Source organism: Moschus berezovskii, chromosome 25, assembly GCF_049115385.1.
Source record: "Moschus berezovskii isolate FMDL1 chromosome 25, NW_MosBer_1.0, whole genome shotgun sequence".
In the NCBI taxonomy this organism is placed as follows: Eukaryota; Metazoa; Chordata; class Mammalia; order Artiodactyla; family Moschidae; genus Moschus; species Moschus berezovskii.
This window is the reverse complement of record NC_142484.1, coordinates 47,532,164-47,559,546: the sequence shown is the minus strand read 5'-3', so window position 1 is coordinate 47,559,546 and position 27,383 is coordinate 47,532,164. Positions and strand designations below refer to the sequence as shown.

General features: G+C 38.3%; 1 protein-coding gene across 1 annotated transcript in view; it reads left to right on the top strand.

The window, feature by feature from the left end:
* LOC148773917 (neutral amino acid uniporter 4-like) overlaps nt 1-23,627 on the top strand; it is a 33,743-nt gene extending 10,116 nt beyond the window's left edge. Inside the window, exons 4-6 of the mRNA XM_088832275.1 lie at nt 2,691-2,860; nt 13,729-13,898; nt 19,464-23,627. Of these exons, the coding sequence (XP_088688401.1) occupies nt 2,691-2,860; nt 13,729-13,898; nt 19,464-19,771 (648 nt within the window). The 3' untranslated portion in view covers nt 19,772-23,627. The remainder of the gene's footprint in view (nt 1-2,690; nt 2,861-13,728; nt 13,899-19,463) is intronic.
* The last annotated feature ends 3,756 nt before the right edge of the window (nt 23,628-27,383 follow it).

Genomic DNA, 27,383 nt, shown 5'->3' with positions numbered 1-27,383 from the left:
TTGTATGAACCACAGACAAAATAGAACTGAGACGATTTTATGCGATTTTAGTTGGGTTTCTGCTCTCTCTGAATTCTCCTTTACAGAATTCTTACTAATTCTTAGAAGCTCCATTTATCCCTATTAGAGACATAATTGTAGATTTTCATTTCTGCTTTAACTAGTAAGCTATAGTAAAGCTATTGGACATTTCCAGTTACGTGTTGTTCCTCTGACATCTCAGATTCAACAACTCTGAAGTCTGACACATACTTTTTCTTTTTTGTATAAAATCAGTTTCACTTTCTCATTTCTCTCTTTCTTTTAGTTTTACTTTTGGTTGCTCAAACTTGAAACACTGGAGTATTTCTTTTCAATGGGTCCCTGGTTTCCCCATTCCAGTCAGCAATTAAGACGTGTTGAGTCTTCTTTTTGTATTTCCCCAGATCAGCTCCATAAATGAGGTTATGTGTGAAACAGGTGACGCTGCTTCACGCAGATGGAGCCTCCGTAGTGTCCGTTTCCTTCCCTTCCTCCTTTGCTGGCTGCACTGGCACCATCCTGACTTTAGCTTCCCCTTTCAGTCTGGGTTTTCTCTGAGCATACGACTCGTGTACTCTTCGTTTTCTGTTACTCACTCACAGTTCTCACATGGACCTACCCAACTCACCTGAAAAGCGGAGATAATATTAGTTATTGTCTCATGAGGTTATTGTGAGGACTGTGTGAGATCCTATATGCTAAGCTTTTAGAAAAATACCTGGCACATTGTAAACACTCAGTAAATACTTATTATTACTTAGTGTCTTTTACTGTGTGGTCAAATTTGTATGCCCAAAACCTCCAGAGATTTGCTTACAAATTTAACTTTTAAATTGGCCCTTTTTTTAAAAAAAGTCCCCCCCCCAATAATGTAAATACTTATTCATCTCATTGGGGCTTCCCTGGTGGCTCAGACGGTAAGGAATCTGCCTGTAATCAGGAGACCTTGTTTCAATCCCTGGGTTGGGAAGATCCCCTGGAGAAGGGAAAGGCTACCCACTCCAGTATTCTGGCCTGGAGTATTCCATGGACAGAGGAGTCCATGGGGTTGCAAAGAGTCAGACACGACTGAGTGACTTTCACACTTCACACTTTCGTCTCATTAAACTGACAGACGACAGATGCACATGGATAGATAGAGAAGCAGTTGCAGACATGTGTGTACTTGGGTCAGTGTGTGCACGCATGCCTACTAACTGTGTCTGCTGAGAGAGCTGAAAGCAGTGGCACCCAGGAGCAGTGAGCCCACTTAGCACCCTGATCTTGAGTTCTAAATCTGATTCTCCAGCAAAGGAAACAAAGATTTTTGGAGAAATGGCTGATGACAGGATGGAAGCAAGTAAATTCAAGGTGTGTCTGGAGCATATTGTAGTGCCAGAGAGTATGTGTGTGTGTGTGTGTTGGTTGCACAGTTGTGTCTGACTCTGAAACCCCATGGACTGTAGCCTGCCAGGTTCCTGTCCCGTGTTTTCCAGGCAAGGATACTGGAGTGGGTTGCCATTCCCTTCTCCAGGGATCTTCCTGACCCAGGGGTTGACCCCGCTTCTTGCATCTCCCGCACTGGCAGGCAGGTTCTGTACCCATTAGTGCCCGCTGGGAAGCCCTGGCAGAAAGTAGGGAAGTGCTCAAAAAACGAAAGAATAGATGCACATCAAAAGGACAAAGGACCTCACCGGATAGAACTCATGAAGACCGAAGCTGGAATGGTAGTAGTAACAAAATAAGCAGTAGTAAACTATAAAACAAATATATATGAATCCCTATGAATACATATATGTGATTAAATAAATAAGCACACAGGGTAGATTTCCAAATAGCTTATGTAGATACTATCCTCGAGGACTTGTAGCTTAATCCCCCCAGTCCCTGGAGTGTGGGCTGCCTGTAGTGATTTACTTCCAATGAATAGAGTATAAGGAGGAAGGGAAGAACTTTATAAGCAGAACTTTACTGGTAAACACTGCCTTAACCAGGGGATCAAAATGAACTTCACCAGCGATGAATCATGTTGACAGCATGTGTTAGGAAGGGCATCGCACTTCCATGGTGTACTTTTCTGAAACCTATAATCCCAATCTGGCCATGAGAAAGACATCAGACAACTAATAGAGGGGCAGTGTGCCAAATACATAACCATGCTCCTCGAAACTGTCAAAGTAATCAACAGTAAGGAAGGACCAACAAACTGCCCCAGACCCGAGGAACTCAGGACACATGATGGCAAAATGCACGGTGCTGTCCTGGCCGGGACCCTGGAGCAGAAAAAGGACATTTGTGGGAAAACTGTTGAAATCCAAACAAAGTTTGGAGTTTAATTATAATGTCCCAATACGGGTTCTTAGTTGTAACACATGTGCTTTGGTTGTGTGAAATGTTAAAAGGAGAAATTGGTCAGGAGTGTGTGGGAGTCTTCTGTTTATCTCTGCATCTTTTCTGTAAAATTATTCCGAAGTAGAAAGTTTATTTTTAAAAATACCTGACAGTTTTGCGAAGAGCTGATTTCAAATCTTTTTATTTTAGGAATTTAAAAAATCTGTAGTGTGGAAAAATATGTAATATTTAGAAAAATACATCAACGATTATGTGTTACATATACTATAGAAAGATTAATCTGGGCACCTATCAGGTGGGTGCTATATTGTTTTCATTTACTTGCATTCTCTTCTTAGGTCCTTCCACTGGAAAATCAAATGAAAGAATCAAAACGCTTCCCTCAAGCATTGAATATTGGCATGGGGATTGTAACAGTGCTGTATGTCACATTAGCTACTTTGGGATATATGTGTTTCCACGATGATATCAAAGGCAGCATCACTTTAAATCTTCCCCAAGATGTGTGGTAGGTAGACAAGAGTTTCTTAACCTAATTTGTATATTTTATAAATATAATTTACTAGTGTTTTATGATAAAGGGGTATTTTTAGTTTTATGATTTAAACATTTAAAATCTTTACTGTGGTTTCTTTATTTGTGTAATCTAAATTTTTTCATAATCTTCAGAGGAGATCATCTGACTTTTTGTGGCATATTTTTAAAATATTAAAAATTACAGGTTGTTCCAAATTTGGATAACAGGTGAAACATGAATTCTTTTAATATGGACTCAGTTTAATAAAAAATTTAATACTATCCTCCTGCCAAAAATCTAACATTCTGGGTTTCTGATAAAATCATATAACCCATCACTTATGGCCTTCATGGTTTTAGTGGTCAGCTTTAATACTGTATGTGCCTGAGTCCTTTCTGAACACAGGACACATTATCCAGTTGACCCTTGAACAGCAGGGGTTTGAACTTCATGGGTCCACTTATATGGATTTTTTTCAGTTAACATGTTAGAAAATTTTTTGAGATTCATGACAATTTGAAAAAACTCACAAACTGCATAGCCTAGAAATATAAAAAAGGTATGTCATGAATATATAAAATATATGTAGTTGTACCTGTAACATACAAGATATGAGTTAATTGACTGTCAGTAAGGCTTCTAGTCAGTAGTAGGCTATTAGTAGCTAAGTTTGGGGGAAATCAGAAGTTATATGCAGGGTCAGACCCCAACCCCTGCATTGATCAAGGGTCAACTGTAAATAGTGTGGTATATCTTAATATTCTCTTTAATATTAGAACCATATTCTTCTAAATGAAGCAATATGTAGAGTCTTTTTCTTCTTCCAGAGATTGATCTTTGGAGATTTAATAAAGATATTGGCAGTGGTTATGATGTAGACTCGCTCCCTTATTTATGAAATGGAAAGTAACTCCTTAGTTTTGATAAATGCAAAGAATAAATGCTGACCTAATATCATGCGGCTCCTTTAGCTGTTTGGATGGAAGTCTGTGAAACCTTAAATATTTTGACTGGCTTCCTGATGAGAGTTTGATTGCTATTCAGTAGTCATGTGAACCCTGGGTCCTCATTGGAGGCCAAAATGTTGTTAGAATAAGTGTGTGTAGGGAACTGTTTATGATAGGGAGAAAGTCCCTAGCGTAGTTTCCAGTTGCACAAGTCTCGCATATGCCGTGTGTTTATCTTTTTTTTTAATTACAGTTTTACTTTGTTCTGTTCAGATCTGTTCTGTTCAGTCGCTCAGTCGTGTCCGACTCTTTGCGACCCCGTGGACTGTAGCCTACCAGGCTTCTCCGTCCATGGGATTCTCCAGGCAAGAATACTGGAGTGGGTTACCGTTTCCTTCTCCAGGGGATCTTCCCGACCCAGGGATCGAACCCGGGTCTCCCGCATTGGAGGCAGACGCTTTAACCTCTGAGCCACCAGGGAAGCCCACAGTTTTACTTTAGCTATGATATATTTAGGAAGGCATTCCAAGATGGAACCATTTCAGTGTTATACATTTGTTTCAAGGTGGAGACCTGAATACAAACCAGACGTGACTGTTTTGCATTTATTTCATTAACCTGTTTTATAGTTGATATTATAATTTTGTTTCCTTCAAAAGTGTTCCTTTTTTCTTTTTTGTAATAGTTTAGTATGGAGTATAGACAAACAGCTTAATATAAGAGGATCAAGGCTAAGAATTACGGTAGTTTAGTTTCTCTTTCAAAGATAGTACAGTGTCTAGAAAACAGAATCATACATTTCTCCACTTGAAGTAATGTTTAGACTAAATCCTAAAAGCAAATTTATAAGTAAAGTTGACAAGTAGTATAAGATGTAGGTGGGGAAACAGCTCAGAATTCTCCCCTACCCTTATTCACAAACGTATCTAAAGAAAGTCTTAAGGGGGAAGATACCGAGATGGGAGTGCCTGCGCATCAAGTTAAGACGCTCCTCTCCCCAGGGAGCTAGGAACCTGGCGAAGTAGCAGTGGACATGGAGGTGGAGGGCATGCTTTTGGTTTTCACAGCTAAACCTCGAGGGGGTGGTACTGTCCCTGCAGTGGCTCTAATTAATCCTTCCCTTTTTCTGCACCCACTTCCCACCTTAGACTTGTTCCCTAATTGCTGTGGCTCTCCAGTTAGAAAGGAACTCATTATAAGCCTTAATTAAAAACAGACTATCAAATAAAACAACCCTCCACTTTCATGTTGTGACTATTTTTTTAGTCGACAAGATCATAGTTTCTGTTCAGGAAAGCCTGGTTAGACACCTGCTTTTTATTTAGAAGGGGGAGCCATGTATCCTCGGAAGCAAAAATCTGTACAAAACAGGAAAGCAAGTCAAGATACTCCCCTTTAGAGAACTGCTGTTGAGTAACACCTTCTTGTGCAGACATGCCTTTTGTGGCCTACAGTCTTTATGGTCTGCAGCTGTGCGTGTGTGCTCACTTGCTTCAGTCATGTCCGACTCCTAGCGACCCAATGGACTATAGCCCACCAGGCTTCTCTGTCCGTGGAAAGAATACTGGAGTGTGTTGTCATACCCTTCTCCAGGGGATCTTCCCAACCTAGTGATCAAGCCCCCCACCCCCACCCCATCCCGTCTCTTACATCTTCTGCATTGGGAAGCGAGTTCTCTGCAACCAGGACAGTTAAAATACTAGCCATGGCTGAGGGATACTGGAGAGAAGGCGGTTGTCTTTTATAATGATAATCTTCCAAAATGAGAAGTTTGGACTAGGATAATCATGGGGTTATCTCAGAGATTCCTATCTTGAATTGTTATGTATGAGTCCCCTTTTCCTTCCCCTTCTTGTGCTTCAGGCAGTAGGCCGAGCAGTTTAGAGAATGTGTGCTGCTGCTAAGTCACTTCAGTCGTGTCCGACTCTGTGCGACCCCATAGACGGCAGCCCACCAGGCTCCCCCATCCCTGGGATTCTCCAGGCAAGAATACTGGAGTGGGTTGCCATTTGTAGTGTACTCTTTATTGGCTGGGTATTGATCTTGGAGAGACAGCAGTGAGCGCTGATGTGAAGCGAGATCTTAGTTCCCTGCCCAGAAATGGGATGAGGTGATGGACAGGGAGGCCTGGCGTGCTGTGATTCATGGGGTCGCAGAGAGTCAGACACAACTGAGTGACTGAACTGAACTGAACTGAACTGAGCCTGGATGAAACTAGCCACTAGATCAACAAGAGTTAGAGGCTAGAACCTCTTGCCCCGATTGAAGTGCATTCCTCAAGGAGGCAAAAACTGTGAAAAGAGATACAAAGTTTATTATTAGACACACAACACAATCGCAAGTGGGAGGGCCGAATGGAGAAAGTTTGTGTAGCTGAGATAGAAGTGAGGCAGAGATGCACACCCAGAGGGAAGGGGTGGGGTGTCCCCCTTAGTGCGGAGGAGCATTGCAAAGAGGCCGTTAAGGCATTCATACAGGGCCGTTCTTCTGGGTCTTTGTTTTCTTTGGGCCAATTATCTGGTTTCTTTTTCCACACCTGACCTACCCTAGGACCCTTCCCCATAGGCATGTGCAACACTGTGGACTGTAGCCCGCCAGTCCTGGGCCGGAATCCATTTTCTGGTGTGGATTCCAACCCAGAGGACTATAAGGCAGCCTTGGCATCACATACTATGGGGGTGCCCCTCCTTTGACCCCGAGGAGCTTTCCTGCACATATTCAATGTCTCCCTTGCCCCAAGGATGGGGAAGATAAGACCTCTTGATCCTTTACGCAAACAGGGTTTAGCCCTCCCTGTTTCTGCCATGACTGTTACCTTAAGGTGTCCACAGAAGACATAGCCTGGCTGTTTTCCCTGTTTCTGTTGTCATTTCTATTTCAAAGTGCAAAGAGAAGGCTGGTTGTAAATACATAATCTGGAGCCCCCCCATCTCCTGTCTCAGGAAATGCAAACAGCAGGCTAGCTGTCGAGTGTCCAGCCTGAAGCCCTTTTCTTGTTTTCTTTTTTTGGTCCTAACAAATGTAAGCAGGAGCCCACCTAATTCCTGCCTCAGATATGAAAGCCAATGACTGTCACAGGAGCCTAGGGAATCCAGCTACCAGCCATGAGAAACTGTAAAGGGCTTTTGATGCCATGTTGACTTAAAGTCTCAGAGTTCATGTGGGGTTCAGTTCAGTTCACTTCAGTCGCTCAATCGTGTCCGACTCTTTGTGACCCCATGAATCACAGCATGCCAGGCCTCCCTGTCCATCACCGACTCCCGGAGTTCACTCAAACTCATGTCCATTGAGTCGGTGATGCCATCCAGCCATCTCATTCTCCGTCGTCCCCTTCTCCTGCCCCCAATCCCTCCCAGCATCAGAGTCTTTTCCAGTGAGTCAAGTCTTCGCATGTGGGGTATCCCTACAAGAAAAGGTTGAATTAGAGAGCAGTCCCAGAATAAAGCAAGTATGGATTAGAGTGACTCCATGTTATTAATTACTTATTACCTTCAATCTTAGTGAGGCATCGTCTTTTAAAACTAGTTATGAGTGATATTGTTCAATGTAGTGCATTTAGCTTTTGAAGTAAACGGTATATTTTAAAGATGATAATAAAGTAAATTGGGCTTCCCCGATCGCTCAGGGGTTAAAGAACCTCTTGCAATGCAGAAGACACAGGAGATGTGGGTTCGATCCTTGGGTCGGGAAGATCCCTTGGAGGAGGAAATGGCAACCGATTCCAGTGTTCTTGGAGCCTGGCAGGCTACAGTCCAAGGAGCCTCACAGAGTCAGACACAACCGAGCGACTAAGCAATCAAGTGAATTCAGGGTTCTGAGCTAAACCATGGGCACCTGCAGGCAGATACCTGCATTTCTGGGTTTGTGATGCACATTGTTCAGCACTTAGTAAGTGTTCGTTAGGTAGTATTCTGGGTATAAAAGTGTTTCCCCTGTAACTGCTGGTCTTAATTGAATGGTGTTTTGGCAGTGTTTTTCCAGGATGTCCACTAGAGTAACGCAAATAGCAGACGTTCTTCTTGTAAGAGATATCAAGGGTATGTTAAGTTTTCAGAGAAACAGACATTGAGAAGCAGTGAAGTGACTTCTTCCATCTCTCGGAATCCTTTTGAAGCACACATTGGATAGGGAAAATTCAAACAGGAGAGAAGCATGTAAGAACAGGGTAGATGTGGGGTAGATATTTTAATTTATTTAGATAAATGAACTGGGACTTCACATTCCCCCAAAACAGAAAAGAATCTTAGGCCTGAATTCCTGTTTATAGCATATAGGAAATAGGAGGTTGAATATTCTGGGAAATAGAGCTGAAAAATAGTGGCAGATAATCAAGCTGTCTTAATTGATCCTTCCAAGAAATCTGGGAGTTGACCTCTGAGGAATTTGTTACCTAAGATGAAAATATTTAGGCAAGAATGGACTCACCAAGAGACACAGGAAATAAAGATGTAGAGAAATATAAGGAAACAGGATAAAGAATATTTGTATATTCTGAACTCTTTATTCCATTCTCACCCTCAGAAATTCTTAATGATATTCTTCTAATATTAAAGTTGCCTATATCTAGGAATCCTGGCTGAAATGACCTCTGCCTTTCCTTTCTTCTGCCTGTCTTCTTTTTTCATCACAGTAAAATATTATTAAGTTAAAAAAGAAGGGCGTCTATCAAATTCATCTGTCATCTAGCGGATACTTGCTGTATGCGTTTTATGTACTTGGAGCTTTTCCCAAGCATTAGAGATGCAGCAGCGAGCAGAGAAGGTCCTCTTCATATTGCTTACATTCTGGGGAACGCTCCTCAAACGTCCCGCGGTTTAAAGCATCCAGTCTAGTGGTGAATACTGGGTAACACTTGTTCAGCTGCTCGGTCGTGTCTGACTCTTTGTGGCCCCGTGGACTGCAGCACGCCAGGCTTCCCTGTCCTTCCCCATCTCCTGGAGCGTGCTCAAACTCAGTCCATCGAGTCAGTAATACCATATCCAACCATGGCATCACTAAATAAATAGTTAGTTGTCCTGTTTAGTTATTTTTAGCTTAGAATGGGGTGAGTTCTTGATCTGGACTGTAGCTGTTTTTCAAAAAGACTTCTTGACAGAGCTGAACACTTGAGATTCTTGAGGATCATGAAAAGTCCAAGAGGGAAAGTGAATTGTTAGATTATTTCCAAGAATAGCTTCTGTTTTCAACCTCGAGAGAATCAGTCAGCCCCTTATTTCCCAGATTAACTTAAAAAAATAAGTATTCATATCTGTATAGATAAGTTTAGGTTAAGTGTTGATTTATTAGCCAATATGGGGAAAAGAAGGGAAACTTTGTCATTTTTGAACTCTAATGTTTTCAAAACTTGTGTTTTCACTGGAACATTTAGTTGTTTTTCTCCCCTATCATCTGATTCTATATATTGACTGCAAAGTAGTTATTTAAAAAATATATATTTATTTCTGGTCTTTACCAAGATATTACATTTCTTAGCTATCAGTATAACCGATTTTGTTTTCAAGCAAGAGTCATCTTATTTTTCAAGTATTGTTATTTGTGATATTGATTAAATGTAGTTTCAAGAATTACTATTCACACCCATTTTTATCATTAATATTAATTTAACTAATATTTAATAAGTGTCTATCCCCTCCTAAGTGCATGAGTGGTTATACAGAGAATAGAACCTATGTTCTAACTTTCAAGAACTTTGACACTGAGTTTTAAAATACCTTTTAAGTTGTTCCATTTGTTATTTAAAAGTTGTTTTATGTTGTTGAAGACAGGTTAAAAAGCTTATACACTGTGATCAAGTTGGGTTTATTTCAGGGATGCAAGGATTCTTCACTATACGCAAATCAATGTGACATACCAGATTAACAAATTGAAAGATAAAAGCCATATGATAATCTCAATAAATGCAGAAAAATCCTTTGACAAAATTGAGCGCCCATTTATGATTAAAACTTTTCAAAAAATGGGCATGGAAGGAACGTACCTCAACATAGTAAAGGCCATATATGATAAGCCTACAGCAAACATTATTTTCAATGGTGTAAAACTGAAAGCATTCCCCCTAAGATCAGGAACAAGACAAACGTGCCCACTTTCACCACTGTTACTCAACATGGTTCTGGAAATCCTAGCTACAGCAATCAGAAAAGAAAAAAAATAAAAGGAATCCAGATCAGAAAAGAAAAGGCTCTCACTGTTTGCAGATGACATAGAAAACCCTAAAGATACTATCATAAAATTGCTACAGCTAATCAGTAAATTTAGCAAAATTGCAGGATACAAAATCAATTCACAGAAATTGCTTGCATTTCTATATACTAACAATGAAAAATCAGAAAGAGAAATTAAGGAATCAATCCCATCCATTCACCATTGCAACATAAAGAATAAAATATCTAGGAATGAACTTACCTAAGGGGACAAAAGAACTGTACACAGAGAATTATAAGATACTAATGAAAGAAATCAAAGATAAACAGATATTCCATGTTCCTGGATAGGAAGAATCAATATTGTGAAAATGACTATACTGCCAAATGCAATCTACAGGTTCAATCCTTATCAAATTACCAATGGCATTTTTCACAGAACTAGAACAAAAGATTTCACAATTCATGTGGAAACACAAAAGACCCTGAATATACAAAGCAGTCTTGAGAAAGAAGAATGGAGCTGGAGGAATCAACCTTCCTGACTGCAGATTATACTACAAAGCCACAGTCATCAAGACAGTATAGTACTGGCACAAAAACAGAAATATAGACCAATGGAATGAGATAGAAAGCCCGGAAATAAACCCATGCACCTGTGGGTACCTTATTTTTGACAAAGGAGGCAAGAATATGCAATGGGGCAAAGACAGCCTCTTCAATAAGTGGTGCTGGGAAAACTGGACAGCTACATGTAAAAGAATGAAATTAGAACACTTCTAAGTACCATACACAAAGATAAACTCAAAATGGATTAAAGTTGTAAATGTAAAACCAGAAACTATAAAACTCGTAGAGGAAAACATAGGCAGAACACTCAATGACATAAATCATAGCAAGACCCTCTATGACCTACCTCCCAGAGTAACAGAAATAAATACAAAAGTAAACAAGTGGGACCTGATTAAACTTAAAAGCTTTTTCACAGCATAGGAAAATATAAACAAGGTGAAAAGACAGCCCTCAGAATGGGAGAAAATAATAGCAAATGAAACAACTGACAAAGAATTAATTTCCAAAATATACAAGCAGCTCATACAACTCAATACCAGAAAAACAAACAACTCAGTCAAAAAGTGGGGAAAAGACCTAAACAGACATTTCTCCAAAAAAGACATAGAAATGGCCAACAAACACATGAAAAGATGCTCAACATCGCTCATTATTAGAGAAATGCCGATCAAAACTACAATGAGGTATCACCTCACACAGGTCAGAATGGCCATCATCAAAAAGTCTACAAACTATAAATGCTGGAGAAGGTGTGGAGAAAAGGGAATATTTTTGCACTGTTGAGGAGAATGTAAGTTAATAAGCCTCTATGGAAGATGGTATGGAGATTCCTTAAAAAACTAGGAATAAAACCACCATGTGACCAAGCATTCCCACTCCTAAGCATATACCCTGAGGAAACCAAAATTGAAAAAGACACGTGTACCCCAATGTTCATTGTAGCACTGTGTACAATAGTTAGAACATGGAAGCAACCTAGATGTCCATCGACAGATGAATAGATAAAGAAGTTGTGGTACATACACACAATGGAATATTACCTAGCCATAAAAAGGAACACATTTGAGTCAGTTCTATTAAGGTGGATGAACCTAGAGCCTATTATACAGAGTGAAGTAAGTCAGAAAGAGAAAGATAAATATCATATACTAGCACATGTATGGAGAAGGCAATGGCACCCCACTCCAGTGTTCTTGCCTGGAGAATCCCAGGGATGAGGGAGCCTGGTGGGCTGCCGTCTGTGGGGTCGCACAGAGTCGGACACAACTGAAGTGACTTAGCAGCAGCAGCAGCAGCACATGTATATGGAATCTAGAAAGATGGTACCAGTGAATTTATTTGCAAGGCAGCAGTGGAGAAACAGACATAGAGAACAGACTTACGGACCTGGGAGAGGGGAGGAGAGGGTGAGATGTACGGAGAGAGTAACACGGAAACTTACATTACTGTATGTAAAATAGACAGCCAACGGGAATTTGCTGTGTGTCTCAGGGAACTCAAACAGGGCTCTGTATCAAACTAGAGGGGTGGGATAGAGAGAGAGATGGGAGGGAGATTCAAGAGGGAGGGGATGTATGTATACCTATGGCTGATTCATGGTGATACTTAACAGAAAGCAAAACAGAAATCTGTAAAGCAATTATCCTTCAATGAAAAAAAATGAAAAATAAAAGTTTTATGTTGTTGTATATCCTCCAGACAAATCCCTATCACTTTAATCAAGTTTTTTATCCTTTTGAGAGTCAGTTTGCTCATTTCTGAAACTGTTAGTTTATATGGCCAAGATTAGTACATATGGACAATTACCACAGATACATGCTTAAAACCAAAATGAGAACAAAGGTTGATAAACATGTAGGAAAGTTGAGTATAGAAAAATAGAGTACTTGAAATTTTAATATGAAATGTAGAAATTAAGGGGTTCTTGAAACAAAAATAAAAACGGAATAGTTGATTTTAAAAGACTGTATTGCTTCTCTTTAACACTCTGATTTCTGTATTACTCTTTGATGGATCCTTAACAAATATGCCAGCTTCTAAAAAGATAGTGATGATTTTATTTCCCGTTTTTACTCTGGGTAACATCAAATGATAGTAATTACATATAATTAATGTTACTGAGTGGTGTTAATAATAACCAGATTCTTAACCTATGTAATTTGTTCTATACCAATAGAAAAGTTATTATACCTATATGCATAGTGATATATTTTTAGATATATTGTTAATCATATTTTAAAAACATGTAAGTTAAAAGGTAATTAGAAAAAAGGACTGTAATAATAAACTGATAAGAATATTCAGTTCTCCACAATTATGTATCAAAGTATATGAAGCAGGAGTCTTTTGGTTATTTTGTACATTTCAGTAGCTTGACCATTTATGTTTAAACTTTAAACATCAAGGTGAGAAATATATCTTGAGGTCTTTTTAATAGTGAGTTTGTGTTGTTCCTAGCCCTAAGGCCCTCTTCTTTCCTTAATTTTGCCGTTTGTAGTATTTTCAAATCTGTTTCTACTCAGCTTTCTTCCTTCTTCTTCACTCCTAGGATGAATACATTATAGAAGGAGATTTAATTGAATTCTTTCTTGTTTGGCAGCTGTTTAGGAAAACTGTTTATAATCTTGACATGTTAGTGATATCTTGCAGTACCTGTCTTTTTCTCCCTGGTGTATTCACCTAGCATAATGCCCGCCAGGTTCATGCATGTTGTCTCGTTTTTGCTCACGCACTTTGTCTTAATATGAATCTAACTTTCTTTTTATTTTGGTTATTTTCATTTTATTTCTTTTTTTTTTATTATGACTTAGATAAACAGAGAATAGACTGGTGTTTGCCAGGGGCTGGTAGAGGGGGGAAAAGAGAAGAGTTTGGTAAAACGATACAGGCTTTCGGTTAAAAGATGAATAAGGTCTGAGCATCTAATGTAAAATGTGGTGACTTGGTTGATATTACTGTATTGTATGATTGAAGTGTGCTGAGAGCAGAATCGGTGTTCTCACCAAAACAGAAAAAAATAGACAAATACATGAGGTGATGGATGTGTTTGTTAATTAATTCCGTTTGTGGGAATTCTTTCACAATGTATATCAAATCATCATGCTGTAGACTTTAAATGTCTTATAATTTCATTGGTTAGTTAAATATTGGTAAAGCTGGCAATAAAGAATGACTAAATTTTGAAAATTTTTAACAGGTTATATCAATCAGTGAAAATTCTGTATTCCTTCGGCATCTTTGTGACCTATTCAATTCAGTTCTATGTTCCAGCAGAGATAATTATCCCTGTGATCACATCCAGATTTCATGCTAAATGGAAGCAAATCTATGAATTTGCAATAAGGTCCTTCTTGGTTACTATTACTTGTATCACTGCACACTTATATCATAATGATTTTTATTATTGAATTTCTTCTAATGAAACTACTTAAAGTATATTTTTTATATTTTTGAAATAATTTTGTTCACCTAACTGGATACATTTTGGTTTAAAATTCTGTTATTCTACTGATATAGAAGAAAATCATAAATCATATCCTATCACACGTAAAACAAGTAACTGAATTATTATTTTCAAAATAATATCACTCATGATTGAAATATAAGTATATTTAAATCAGATGCATAAGTGATTCTTTATATCATTGATAACATTTTGCTTTGGCTTTCTAGTTTTCCTGAAGTTTTTTATATCTGCTAACTTTTATATATTTAACAGTTCAGCTTTCCATGATTACCTGTACAAATGGGTTTTGTTCTGTTTTGGTCTTAAACAATTTCAGTGGCTTATTTTACTTATTATTTGAAGGAGTGTGTATAATCTCTTCTTATTGTTTCCTATTATAAAATGCCCCACAAGGTAGAATTAATCATGGAGACTCACGGAGAGGGGCCTTTAGTTTGGTGTAGCACTGTCATGGTGACCTGATGGTTCAAAACTCAGGTCTCCCACTTCCTTGCTGGGTCTTCTCTGAGCCCTTCTTTTCTCAACAATGAAGTGAAGATAAGACATTTAAAAATATGAACAAAGTGGTTAGAAGTTGCTGTTAATACTATCATTTTGTCACCACTTTTATTATAATTGCAAAGAGAAAGATGATTGCCACACCAATGTCTGACGGGATTGCCTAGGATGATACCAAGGACGAGGTGACTGGTGATTGGGGGACAAGCAGCTTTGGAAATTCTAGAGAAGATTTGAGTAACTATCTTGGCCCATTCAAAGTTAGAGAATGGTAGAACTAGAAATTCTGGGCAACTCTGTAAATTTCATTGAGCACCTTGGGGTAGAGCTTATGCCTAGATTTAAAGAATTGGGTGTGTTATATTTTGTTCAAAGAAACAGCAAAGCTGGGCAAAGTAGATAAAACAGATAAGACATACTTTTCGAAGCAATTATTTAAATGAAATATGTCAACTAATAAGGGAAATCACATTGAGGAATGAAGTCATTAAACCCATACTCCAATGACTAATGAAACACCCAGGAGGAAAAAAATTATTTTAAAACGTTTTAGAATATTCTTTACACATTACTTTTATTGACATTTTGACAGCTGTACTAAATAAAAAGACGTATTTCAGGCAAAGTCCTTTTATCAGGAGATGTGAGGCAGTTCTATTCTGAATGCATGTCTCCTTTTAAGGTTAGCTACTGAATTTTAATAACTTCACCCACTTCTGCACATTGGCTACTGTTATGTTGAGCTCCCTGTCTGCTGTGGTCCAGACCAGACTGCACCTCTGCCACCAGGAATTTATTCCCACAAGCCAGGGCTTTTCCTCAAGGGCTGAGTACATAGCACCGAGAGTTGCAGCCTTTTCTTTGTCGCTTCTTTCTTTTAGTTAAAAATAGAGAAGCCCGTTTAACCAAATGTGAGGGCTATATTTACAGCATGCTTTGGACAGAGAACACAGGCCGTGTCATATGCCCTTCTACTTCATTGAGACACATCATTGGACATTGACCTTCATTTAAATCTTTGGCACGTCCTTCCAAGTTAAAGTCAACTGATTTTCATGACAGACCTGTTTTGTATCCGTTATCCAAAGCACTTGCAAATGTCCTAGGGTGGACTCTTTACTGATGGGCGTGTGGAGAGCTGGCGGAACCTTGTCCTGTCCGTAGAGCAGGCTGTGCAGCAGCAGCAGGGGGAGTGGAGGCCCAGCTGGGTTTGCGCGTTTCAGGCCCCATAGTCCGTTCCAGGTGCTGAGTCCATGTCTGCAGGACAGATCTGCAAAGTATGGTTGTAACTAATACAACCATCAGCTTGGGTTGTATTAGTTATGTCCAGGTCTCCGTTTAGTGTTGAATCGCCGTTTCACAGCATCTTCTTCATGGAATCAAAAGCTTGAAAGGATGGGTCAGGCTCTTCCTGCATGTTCCCTGTAGACCCTTACTAGGTAGGCATTACACAGGTAAGAGAGAAGAGTGACTAGCAACTGGCCAGAGGCCACTTGGACTGCAATAAATGCCTTTTATTTTAAAGGCAGGCCTGTAGAAAAAGCTGCTAAATTTTGATTTCAAACCAGTATTTTGATCCCGTGTTTGAATTGAGCCTGCAAAATATGTTAAATACTACTTATTTCTGTTATTGTCCAATTCGTTGATCCTTTCACTGTTTCTAATTTGAAAAGCCCTTGGATTTGAGACTATGCTTTCTTCTTTTAGTAAACTATGACTACATAAAGCATATATCTTTGGTAGTTTGTAGAATACTGAGAGGACGTCCCAGAGTCATTTAAGTTAGTTGTCACAGTAGCTAAAAATAAGTACCATTTGTGCCCTAGTACTCTGTCTTAGAGTCAGTAGGTGTATGGAGAGGATCATTCACTGTTCGTGCAGTTTAGGTTTGCGTGCTGCAACTAGAGAAAGCCTGTGTGCGGTAATGAAGACCCAGTGCAACCAAAACTAAAAATAAATAAGTTTTAAAAAAGATTTACATGCTAGAGTGTTGTTGTTATAATATCAAGCATTTTATTTTTTTCTCTGCTATATCTGCTTTTACCATTAGGATGCAAGAAAATGGACCTTTTTTGCCATTGCTTTTTTTTTTCCATGTCAGAGGCAACTTTGTACCTTAAGGATACATTCTTTTCCTCTATAATATAGTTTTTGGAAATACTGAATAAGATTAATTACTACTTACTAGATATATTCATAATAACTGTCTGTAAATGACAAAGGGCAGCATATTTATAGTAATCCTGTAGTGAATATTTGTAATTTGTAGTGAATAAACTATCCTTATCCAAGCTATTCTTTGACTTACTATTTTTGAGTTCTTCTATGTCAGAGTTGCCTGAAGTATATATATTTCACTTTCTTCTCTTAGTAGAGAATGTTAGTACATTATCAAATAACATTTCAAGCCATTTTTACTAGCAAATATATATTGGTTATATAACATTTAAAGAATGATTTTATCTAATTGATAAATTTCATGATTTAGAAGCATTTGGTAAATGGAATTTTAGTCTGAATGAATAAATTCTAAAATACTATAGTGTTTCTCCAGATGCTTTTCCAACAACACTTCACTTGATTTACTCATAACAACTTGGCCTATTGGAAAACATTAATAACAAAAAATAGACTCCAAAATGAAAGGCTCTTTAGATGACAAGGTGGTAGTCATGTTGGTCTGGTTGTACTTTTAAATACTGCCATCTACTATAAGTATTTTATCACAAAATGGATAAAAGCCAATGGATTTTTAAACATTCTGTTGTGATTGAGAGTTATGCTTTATACTTTCTTTGAGAGAAATGTTAAAATGATATAGCGCACATCCATTAAACAAGGATTCACTTTATAAAGTATTTCTAGTTTAGAGTTCCAACTTCACATTCAATTATTTTACTTAGGAAGATTTATTGTACTTCAGTCTTGTAGAAGTGCAGCTATGTTTATGATTTCAAAATAACTTTTTTAGGATTTTAGCTTTCATAATAATTAAATAAAAAGTGGTAAGTAGTAGTGTGTGGTTCTAAGAAATGTGGTGGTTCCAAATTAATGCCACATCCTCCTGGAAAACATTGAGAGCCACAAAGAGAATATGGGGAGGGAGAAACCATAAACTAACAGTTAAGAAGTAAAGAAACCAGTAGACCAGAAACTCGAAACTTAATTACAAAGAGCATGAGTTAAATTATATATACACACACACCCCACACACAGAAAGTTCAGTAAGAGACAAACACGCAGGAAAAAGAAAAGCAAAGGAAAGTAAAGTTAGAAATAGAAGGGTGACAAAGATTAGTGAGAAAACTGATAGCTTTTGAAGATAAGGAAAGGAACACCAACACATACACAATCAGAGTCCTCAGAGCTGGCGCTGTGGTTGCAGCCGTCCTTGGCTGCGGCAGTGGTGGAGCTGTCACAGCTTCGTGCCAGCAAACTTAGCTGTTATCTCTGGTGGCAGCTCCAACCCTTCACAAACCATTCACTGAACCACTTAAGGACAATTCAGAGAAAGACTATGCCTCAGTTTTTGCAAACCTTCTGTTGATACCTTTTGGTAAGATAAAGATGAGATCAAAAAAGTGCTGGATCAAAACTTGCAGAAAACTTGTCAATAGCTTGGCATAAAATCCTGCTGATAATACTGGTGCAGATTTTTTTTTTTTGACTTTTCATTTTGAAATAGCTTAGAAAAGCTGTACAAGAAAGTAGAATTACCATAAACCCTTTACTCTGTTTCTTCTAATGTTAACAGATTACATACCACAATACAACTGTTAAGGCCAGGAAATTAACATCGATAAAATGCTGCGAACTCATCTGTAGACCTCATTTTGATTTCACCAGTTTTTTTCCACTGTTACCCTTTTTCTGATCCAGGAACCAATTCAATTTCCCACTTGAATTTAGTTGTCAAGTCTACTAGTCTTCCCCAGTCTTGACAGTTATTTTTTTTTGTCTTTATTTACCTTGACATCTTTGAAGTGTCAGTAATTTTGTAGAATTTCCTTCAGTGTAGACTTGTGTGATGCTTTCTTATGATTAGGTTGAAGTTAAGCATCTTTAACAAGAATTCCACAGTTGATGCTTTGCACTTCTCAGTACATCACATTACGGCTTATGACTGCTGAAGTTAACTTTGATCACTTGGTTAAGGTGGTGTCTGTCAGGTGTCTCCACAGTAAAGGTACTGTTTTTTCCTTTATAATTAATGAGTTTTTAATAGAGGTATTTCCTGTTGTTATACAGTTAGTGCTAAAAAAAAATAGTGTAAAGTGTTAGTTGCTAAGTCGTGTCTGACTCTGCAAACCCACGGACTGTAGCCTGCCAGGTTTCTCCATCCATCAGATTTTACAAGCAGGAATACTGGAGTGAATTGCCATTTCCTTCTCCAGGGAATTTTCTGACCCAGGGATCCAACCCAAGTCTCCTGCATTGCAGGCAAATTCTTTGTCATCTGAGCCTTTGCCCATTAATTTTAGGATCCTTCATTGACTTTTCCTGCAACGGTTATTACTGTGGTGTTTACTTAATAATGGTTTTTTCCCCATGGTTTCTTCCATTTTTATTAATTGGAATTCTACTGTAAGAAATAGTTACCTCTTCTCTTTGATTTAACCATTTTTTTATACCATACCAGCCCAGATTTTGTGCTTTGTAGAATGAGCTGTATGGCAGAATAATGAAAATGCATTCTTTACCCAAAACTTCATAGCAAAAATCAAAAGTTTTTTATGTAAGAAACCCTGTTGATAAGTCAAAGTCTGAGGACCATCACTCAGTGTTTTGGTTTCTTTCTTTGTTTTCTTTTTAGCTCAGAACAAAACGTGACAGATGCTTCCGCAAGCAATAGGCTCGTAGTGCCTACTTGCATCAGTTAATTTTAATGTATTGAAAGTATCTGCAGTGAGTATTTATGTAGGTATTAGATATTTACATAAGGAAAATTTGTATTTTCAATTTTCTAGGTGCCGGCGCGATCCTCATTCCTCGTTTAGACATTGTGATCTCCTTCGTGGGAGCTGTGAGCAGCAGCACGCTGGCCCTGATCCTGCCGCCCCTGGTTGAAATTCTCACGTTCTCTAAGGAAAACTACAGTATATGGATGGTCCTGAAGAACATTTCCATCATGTTCACTGGAGTTGTTGGTTTCTTATTAGGGACATATGTAACTGTTGAAGAAATTATTTATCCTTCTCCCAAAGCTATCACTAGCACTCCACACGGTCCCTCTTTAAATTTGAATTCGACATGCTTTACATCGGGTTTGAAATAGTAGGAGCAGAGGTATGAGTCTCCAGTTTGGAAATGATTTAAGAACCACTAGGACACGTTGGCAGTACTGATAAGCTACAGCATATTTCTTGGTTTTAAGTATTAGCAGCAATTTCAAAAATTTTAGTTTTGAAAATTGAAAAAATTAAAATGTTAAACAATTAAAGAAATACTCTGTTACTTGTCTTTCAGTCAGAAATGATTCAACCAAGATTCAGTCTTTTACCTCCATGCTATTCTTTTGTCACCTGGTTGAGGAGAGAACAGGGTTTCAGCATTGAGCGAATTAAAGAAGAAGGTATAGGTAACTAAAATCTACCACCCTAATGAATTTCAAAGTATACTTCATGTTAGTATAGAAATATCTCAATTGTGTTTTTATTAGAGAGCCAGATACTTATGTTTACCCTTTGGAAGTTTAGAAAACCCTCATTAGCCATGAGGTAAGCATCAGAAAATCCCCCAAACAGAACTGTTTTTAGCTGATCTTCATAATGAAAATCAAGAGGACCTGTGCAAGAGTCTGACTTGGCGTTTCAACCAGATTTGAAAGAGACTTTAAAAAGTTGTGGAGTACAAATTCCCTTGTTTTTTTTTTACCTGTGGAAATAGATACCCAGGATGGTTAAAGTTAACTTGATTGAGACCACTCAGCTTGAGATTGAGAGAACCTGATCTTTGGATTCCTGGTCCAGGATTTTTTATCTTTCACATCACATCCTAGAAAAAGAAATTATGTTCAGTTCAACTTTAGTGTTAAGTCAGTTTAATATGATGTTTGCCAAGTGCATGTGACCTGAGCAGACAGCTCTGAAAAGCCTGCAGCACAGCCGTGGGGCAGAAGCAGCACTTTAATGAACCAGTAGAGACACCTTGCTGGTCAGCTTCTGGCAGGTGGATGGTGCCCAGCTGTCCTGTGTGTGGCTTTAGCTGTCCTTACTGTTTCTTCCTTTCTAGGTTTGTAGGTACCATCTTTCCTAATGACAAAAAAACAGGTACCTGGCATGATGCAGGACCTGTGCCCTCTTTCTGGCCTCATGGCCTTCCTCATCAGAGCCTTCTATTGCTCCACATGGGCAAAATAACAGAATCAAGCCTAGGGAAAATTGAGACAATAATAAACTGTTAAATCCTGAGAGCTCCAGGCTTCTTCCAGAGAAGTACATTCTATTCTATTCCTCCATGTTTTTTAAGCCCAGTTATTAACCAAAACAAAGAATCTCAGTGAGCATGGAAGATGAAAATCGTTAAAATTGAGAATATTGATTTAAAAAAAGATTTAAAACTCACTGAATTTTTTAGTCGGGTTGGTGAAAGATATCACCAAGGTCGCTGCAGTGTATATATTCTCTATTTTTGTATGTAAATGTCAGTTCAAGTATTTTTTGCTTACATCATAGAGTCGAGCATAATCCTAAAGGTATATCAGAAACTTTGTTTTGGTACAAATTCATCAGCATCAAAACTTTTAAAAAAAACATTTGCATCAAGAATCACCAATAATTTTTATGACACTTTTATGTCAGATCTGTTATGTTGAACCTTTAGTCATGCTGGGAAAATGTGGAAGAAATTGTAGGAAAAGTAATTGCCATTGAAGCTAATGTTATATAATCTTGAATATAAGAGTAAATTAGGTATTTTTTTTAAGATATGTAACTTGGGGCGGGAGGAGAAGGGGACGACGGAGAATGAGATGGCTGGATGGCATCACCGACTCTGTGGACATGAGTTTGAGTGAACTCCGGGAGTTGGTGATGGACAGGGAGGCCTGGCGTGCTGTGATTCATGGGGTCGCGGAGAGTCGGACACGACTGAGCGACTGAACTGAACTGAACTGAACTTGGTATAAAGTGACTTGAAAACTATTATTTAATACAAAGCACTATTAGATTTTTTGTCAGCTGTCTCATAATATTTCTAGTCTGTGTGAAATTTTATTTTTGTAGTTTTGCCTTTGTTTATTTTCTTTATGAAATTTATCAACTTTCGTGAAATATCAAATGGTTGATCATAGCAGTGTATAAATTTTAATTTCAGTGAACAAATGTTGAGTATATTTTCAGAGTCAAGTTGAAATGAGGAAAGAAAGAGGGGGAGAATAGTTTTATTTCTTTACAAGAAACACTCTGTAGATGTAAATGCACTCTATATAAGGAGTTTTGATGATTTATTTCATTTGCAAAAAAAAAAAATCAGGCAATATTTTTCCTCTGAAAATTATTTTTAATGAGTCATAACATTTTCTGAATGTTATTAGAGAAGATACTTTGATCAAACCAGCTATTGATTTTATTTGGGGACCTGAAAAAATGAGAGTGATCGCACCTGGCAGATTTTTTATCCAGTATCTTTGGTCCATTGCATTCTGGCTAAAATGACTTCAGCATTTCATCTGCCACCACAGTAAAACACCTTTGGAAAGCCAACCAGGTGTCTTATGACCTCTACTACTGGAATGGGGAAGAGAAAGGAAAACTTGATTCACCTCTGAAAACCTCAGAGCTAAGGCAGTCACCTCTGTTCCTTTTCAGCCAAAAGGGTTTCTCCAGTTTCAGAGTCAGCTTATCAAAACACTGGCTCTCAGATCTTTCTTTCTTTTTTATCAAAGGATCTGCTTTTCCCCGAATGGCATGGTTTCTCCACAAGTGAAGAAACAAGACCTACTTTTTCTTAAAGACCAATTTGTATAGTGTTACCAAATGAAAAACATACTATGTTAGCAAATGCCACGTTATGTTTTAATCCTGTCCTCTGGATTCTCTGTTGAAATGATTTCTGCCTCTTGTCTGTGTGATGCACTTGACATTTTTCTAAGTGTTTTATGCAATATGCATGTGCTAATGTGGCCTAATTTCATTATTTTTGTAGTAGTTGTAGAAAAGCTCCCTACTGTAAAGTGCTATACAGATATTAATTGGGATATTAATTGAAGTTCTACATCAGTGACATGTCCAGCTGTGGACATGCTTTACTGTAGCTTACCTGTGACATCTCCTCTGGGACTGACATGCCAGAGAGGTCAGAACAGCAGCTGAGAAGTGCATTTGTTTGCTAATAATATGTAGCCCCTCATTTCTTCATTTGAAATGGAGAAGATACATAACAGAGCTAATAGAAGTAGTAAATAAAATTATTTAACTGATACCAGTGGCTCAGTGAATATTTTCTGTTGAGAAAGTAACTTGGTAAAAACAAAAATGAGTATTTTAATCTTTTTGCCTCAGTTAGCTCCCCTTCATAAAACAATTTGAGAGACTTTGATCTAAAAGGTATAACAAGATACTTCCTAACATTAAACAGCTGACTGTAATAACTAACATTTCGGCAGTATGGTTAACCATAATCTTATTTATGCCACTGGTGCTCTCTAGGCTAAACACCATTCTCAAAGTTATTGGTTCTGACCTAGGAGATAAGAAAACATGCTTTAGAAATGTTATTTATTGCCCTATGATAAAATGAAATGACAAATCACTCTCATTCTTAAAATTATATATCAAGGTTACCTAGTTCTGATGTATCCACATATATACATTCCAGTAGTCTGTGTTATATATTTATATAAATTCGCCATTTAAATTGGATCCAGACAGATGTGTGTTGAAAGAGCACCCTGAAAATGATTCCTTTAGAGTTTTCATGATAACAAATAGGAAAACACATGCTTGTACCGTGAATAAATTAAGCTGTGGAGTTTTGTTTCTTGAAATGATGTTGTTTGAGTGAAAACTACATATCAGTGCACTTGAGTCAATTATATTTCTTTTAACTTATTTTTCTTTATAATATGAAAAAATGTCTTAAGAAGTACTGTAACTTCTGAATTTTCAATAAAATATTATTTTGCTTGCAAATGCCTTTTAAAAATATATTTGTCTTTTAGAAGGTTAATTGACACAAATGTCATAAACTGCAAAGGGCACTAGTATATTCTACGGTAACATTTTAATCAGTCTTTGAGGTTAATTCCTTGTCGTGTGACCTTCTACATTGGAAGCTGCTGGTATGCACCACTGAGATATAAGATCCGAAGCTGACTGAAAATGAAAGGTCATACTCAAGACAGTGACCTGAACTTCCTGCAGAGTAAACGCTGGGAGGCCAGTCTGCCAGTGTCGCAGCCATGCCATCATTTACTGTTCTCTTAGGGTCAAGACTGTACAGTAACACTAATACATTTTGCTTGCAGTATGCCAACCCCAAATCAAAGACCATAAAGGTATTTATACCTTGACAGCAATAATTCTGCTCTTGTGAACTTAAGAAAAGGGCATACCATAGTTCATCAGAAGAGAAAGACTCTATACCTAAAGGTACATTGACAGTCTTATGTGTAATAGTGAACAGCTGAAAACAACCTAAATATTCAACACTAAGGAAATCATAAATTGTGATATTTTAGCCTACAGTACAATTGTGATATTTTAGCCTAGAGGTTACATTATTCAACTAATGTACTGAAGATTAGTAATTTGGTAAAGAATAAATACAAAGAGTTAATTTTTTAACTGCAGCTCTATAAAAATAGGCTTTTGGACCAAGACAGGAAGAGAAGCAGGAAGTAAACCATGGTGCTGAGAGAAAGAGATGGGTTTTATGTTTTATGGCTTTTAAGTGAGTAGTTAAAAGAAGGCAGTGAGAGAAATAGGGTTTTGAGAGAGGAACAGGGAGTTTATAAAGCTTTAGTAGTAGTACATGCTTTTGTTTAAAAAAAATGGAATATAAAGACAAAAAACAAAAATTACAGGGTGTGGATAGGAGTGGGTACATAAGAGGGATGTAAATTCAATGAAAAGCCCTATGGAATACTTGTTGGAGGGAAAAAAAATGACCACTTTGTAAAATTAACTTTGGGGTTTTTTGTTAAATATAAAAAGTTTAGTGTTCTTAACAGATAAGCACATTCTCTCAAAGTTTTACAAACAGACTGATGGAGCTCACATTTCAAGGAGTCCACAGACCCAAGGGGAAATAATTCTTGGAAGAGGTACATCCGTTTTTGAAGAATGGGTTTGGTTCAAAGTTTCCCCATGGAGGTGGATTTGTTTGAAATGGTAGGGAGGTCTTTGGTCATCACCGTTTCCTGAAGCTGTGAAGTACAGGATGACATGGTAGGAGACGATACAATGCTTCTCAAATGAGACCTGACATAATCTTGCCAAGGAATTTGGGAGTAACTTCCCCATCCTCTGTCCTGGATCTAGATCTGGCCTATAGGACGAGGACTGGACTCTGACCCTCCAAGCAGCACTGTGTGGAGAGGAAAGGTGTGCTGGGTGTGGGTCAAGGCTGAGCAGGTCTTGAGTGGAACAAGAAAGTGCTGGAAAAAATGGGTAGTGCAGAAGCAAGCAACTTCAGATCACGGGCCTATGGGGGCGTACATACTTCTGTAGCTTCAGTAGCTCATCACACTCCACTAGGGCACAGAGTAGGTGCTCAAAACACTGAGCTTATGACTCCCCTGCCGTAAATCTTTTCTCCTTCCCTAACCTCAGCTGTGTGAAGACCAAGGCCTCCCTCCCTGTCTCAGCCTCCAGGTTCCAGCAGCACCAGTTGCACCAGCAACACACCACACACCAGCTGGTTTTCATCGGCATGCCCATCATGTCTTCATGCTGAAATACTTTCTACTTCCTCCTCTACTGTTTCCTGGCCAAGCCCTGGTTATTCTTAAGATTCAACTTAGGCATGTCTTCTACCAGGAAGCCTTCCCGTTTATCCTTTCCTCCACCCAGAACGAGCTGTACACTCTTTCTTTCACACTAGAAAAGGATCTTAGGTTTACTATCCCACTTTACACACTGGGGTAATTCAGTTTCTGGGTCTGTCTCTCCATTAAATTGGAAGTTCTATAAGCATACCATATGTGTGTGTGTGTGTGTGTGTGTGTGTATGAGTATGTAGGCAATTTTGTCAACTGTGTTCAATACTAGAAGCCTATCAGGCACATTGGAGAGGGTCAAAAAATATTTGTTGAATAAATGGTAAGGAAAATCATTCATTTAACAGAATAAAAAGGGAAAACCCATAGTAGAGTTCTGGTGTTTAATAAAATCTTTGAGTGCAGGGGCCAAGTCATATTTTTGCAGTGACTCTTCCAGCCTTGTGCGTATTTATTGGACGACTGTGGCCAACTCTTTTTCACTTTGTATGTGAGCTCAGCAGGTGTCTTACAGAACATCCGCTGAATGAATCAAGCCTTAAACACATATTCAGGAACTTCTGGTAATGGATGTAAAGTCCTTAAGAAGGAAAAGACTGAAAACTCTCCTTTGCAAACTTTTATGTCTTCATGCTTTATATAAGCCGATTGTTTTGTAGGAAAAAAATCAGAGGTTATACTTTCTATTTATCATGCAAAAATATATATATGACCTAGAACGAAAATGTCCATTTCTGCCTAAAAAGAAATATGTGTCTATAATATCTAGTCCTGATATCTGAGGGTATTTTCCTGAACTTTTGATGCTCAAGGGATCCCTGTTGGTAAGAGTCACACATTTAGATGTTTAGAATCTTTTCGCTGAGGTGAATAGTCTCTGGCTGTTCTGAGAAGCTCTGTCTGTGCTCTGTGTCAGTCGCACTTGACTCTTTGCGATCTCATGAATTGTAGCCCACCGGGCTCCTCTGTTCACAGAATTTTTCAGGCAAGAATACTGGAGAGGATTGCCACTTCCTACTCTAGAGGAACTTCCCGACTCAGGGATCGAACTCACATCTCTTGCATCTCCTGCATTGGCAGGTGGATTCTTTACCACTAGCAGCCCCTGGGAAGTCCTTTCTGAGAAGCTACCTCTTGTCAAAGTGCATCACTCTATACAACACGGATGGACCTCAGTGCAGGGCAAGAACGAGAACCTGTCCGTGTGGGAAAAGTGACTGCCAAGATGATTATTGTGTCAGAAAAGCTAGAAATGAAAGTGAAATTAAGAAGAATAGAAATGATATCTGGAAATTGGAATTGGTTTAACTGAAAATTCGCTTGCTCCAGTACACTGTGTTTAACGAGGCTTTGCCCAATGTATTATTAGCACATAAAGCAGAATGCTCTGTGCAATGAGCGACCATAGTCATACCTTTCAGTATAAAACATACGAATTTAGACACTGGAAAAATACAAGAGACAGCAAATTACACTCCTCTTGGAAAAAAAATGGATCTGGGTCATCTTTTTACTGTTTACTGGTAACTCTGGCCACCCAATATTAATGACCAGTCAAAATCTATATCAAAAAACACTGCTGGAAAATAGCATGGAGGTTTCTCCACAAAAACTAAAAACTGAACTACCATTATGACCCAGCAATTCCACTCCTGGATCTATATCTGAAAAAAATGAAAACACTAATTCAAAAAGACACATTATTTACAATGCTGCTATGAACCTAAGTGTCCATCAACAGATGAATGGAAAAGACATGGGGTATATATATATGCAATGGAATACTGTTCAGCCTTAAAAAAGAAGTAAATCCTGCCACTTGCAGCAATTGGATACCAAACTAGTGGTTCCCAGTCGGGAGAGGGAAGGGATCGGAGCAATATAGGGACAGGGGAGTAAGGGGTACAAACTATTAGGTATAAAATATGCTACAAAGGCATAGTGTACA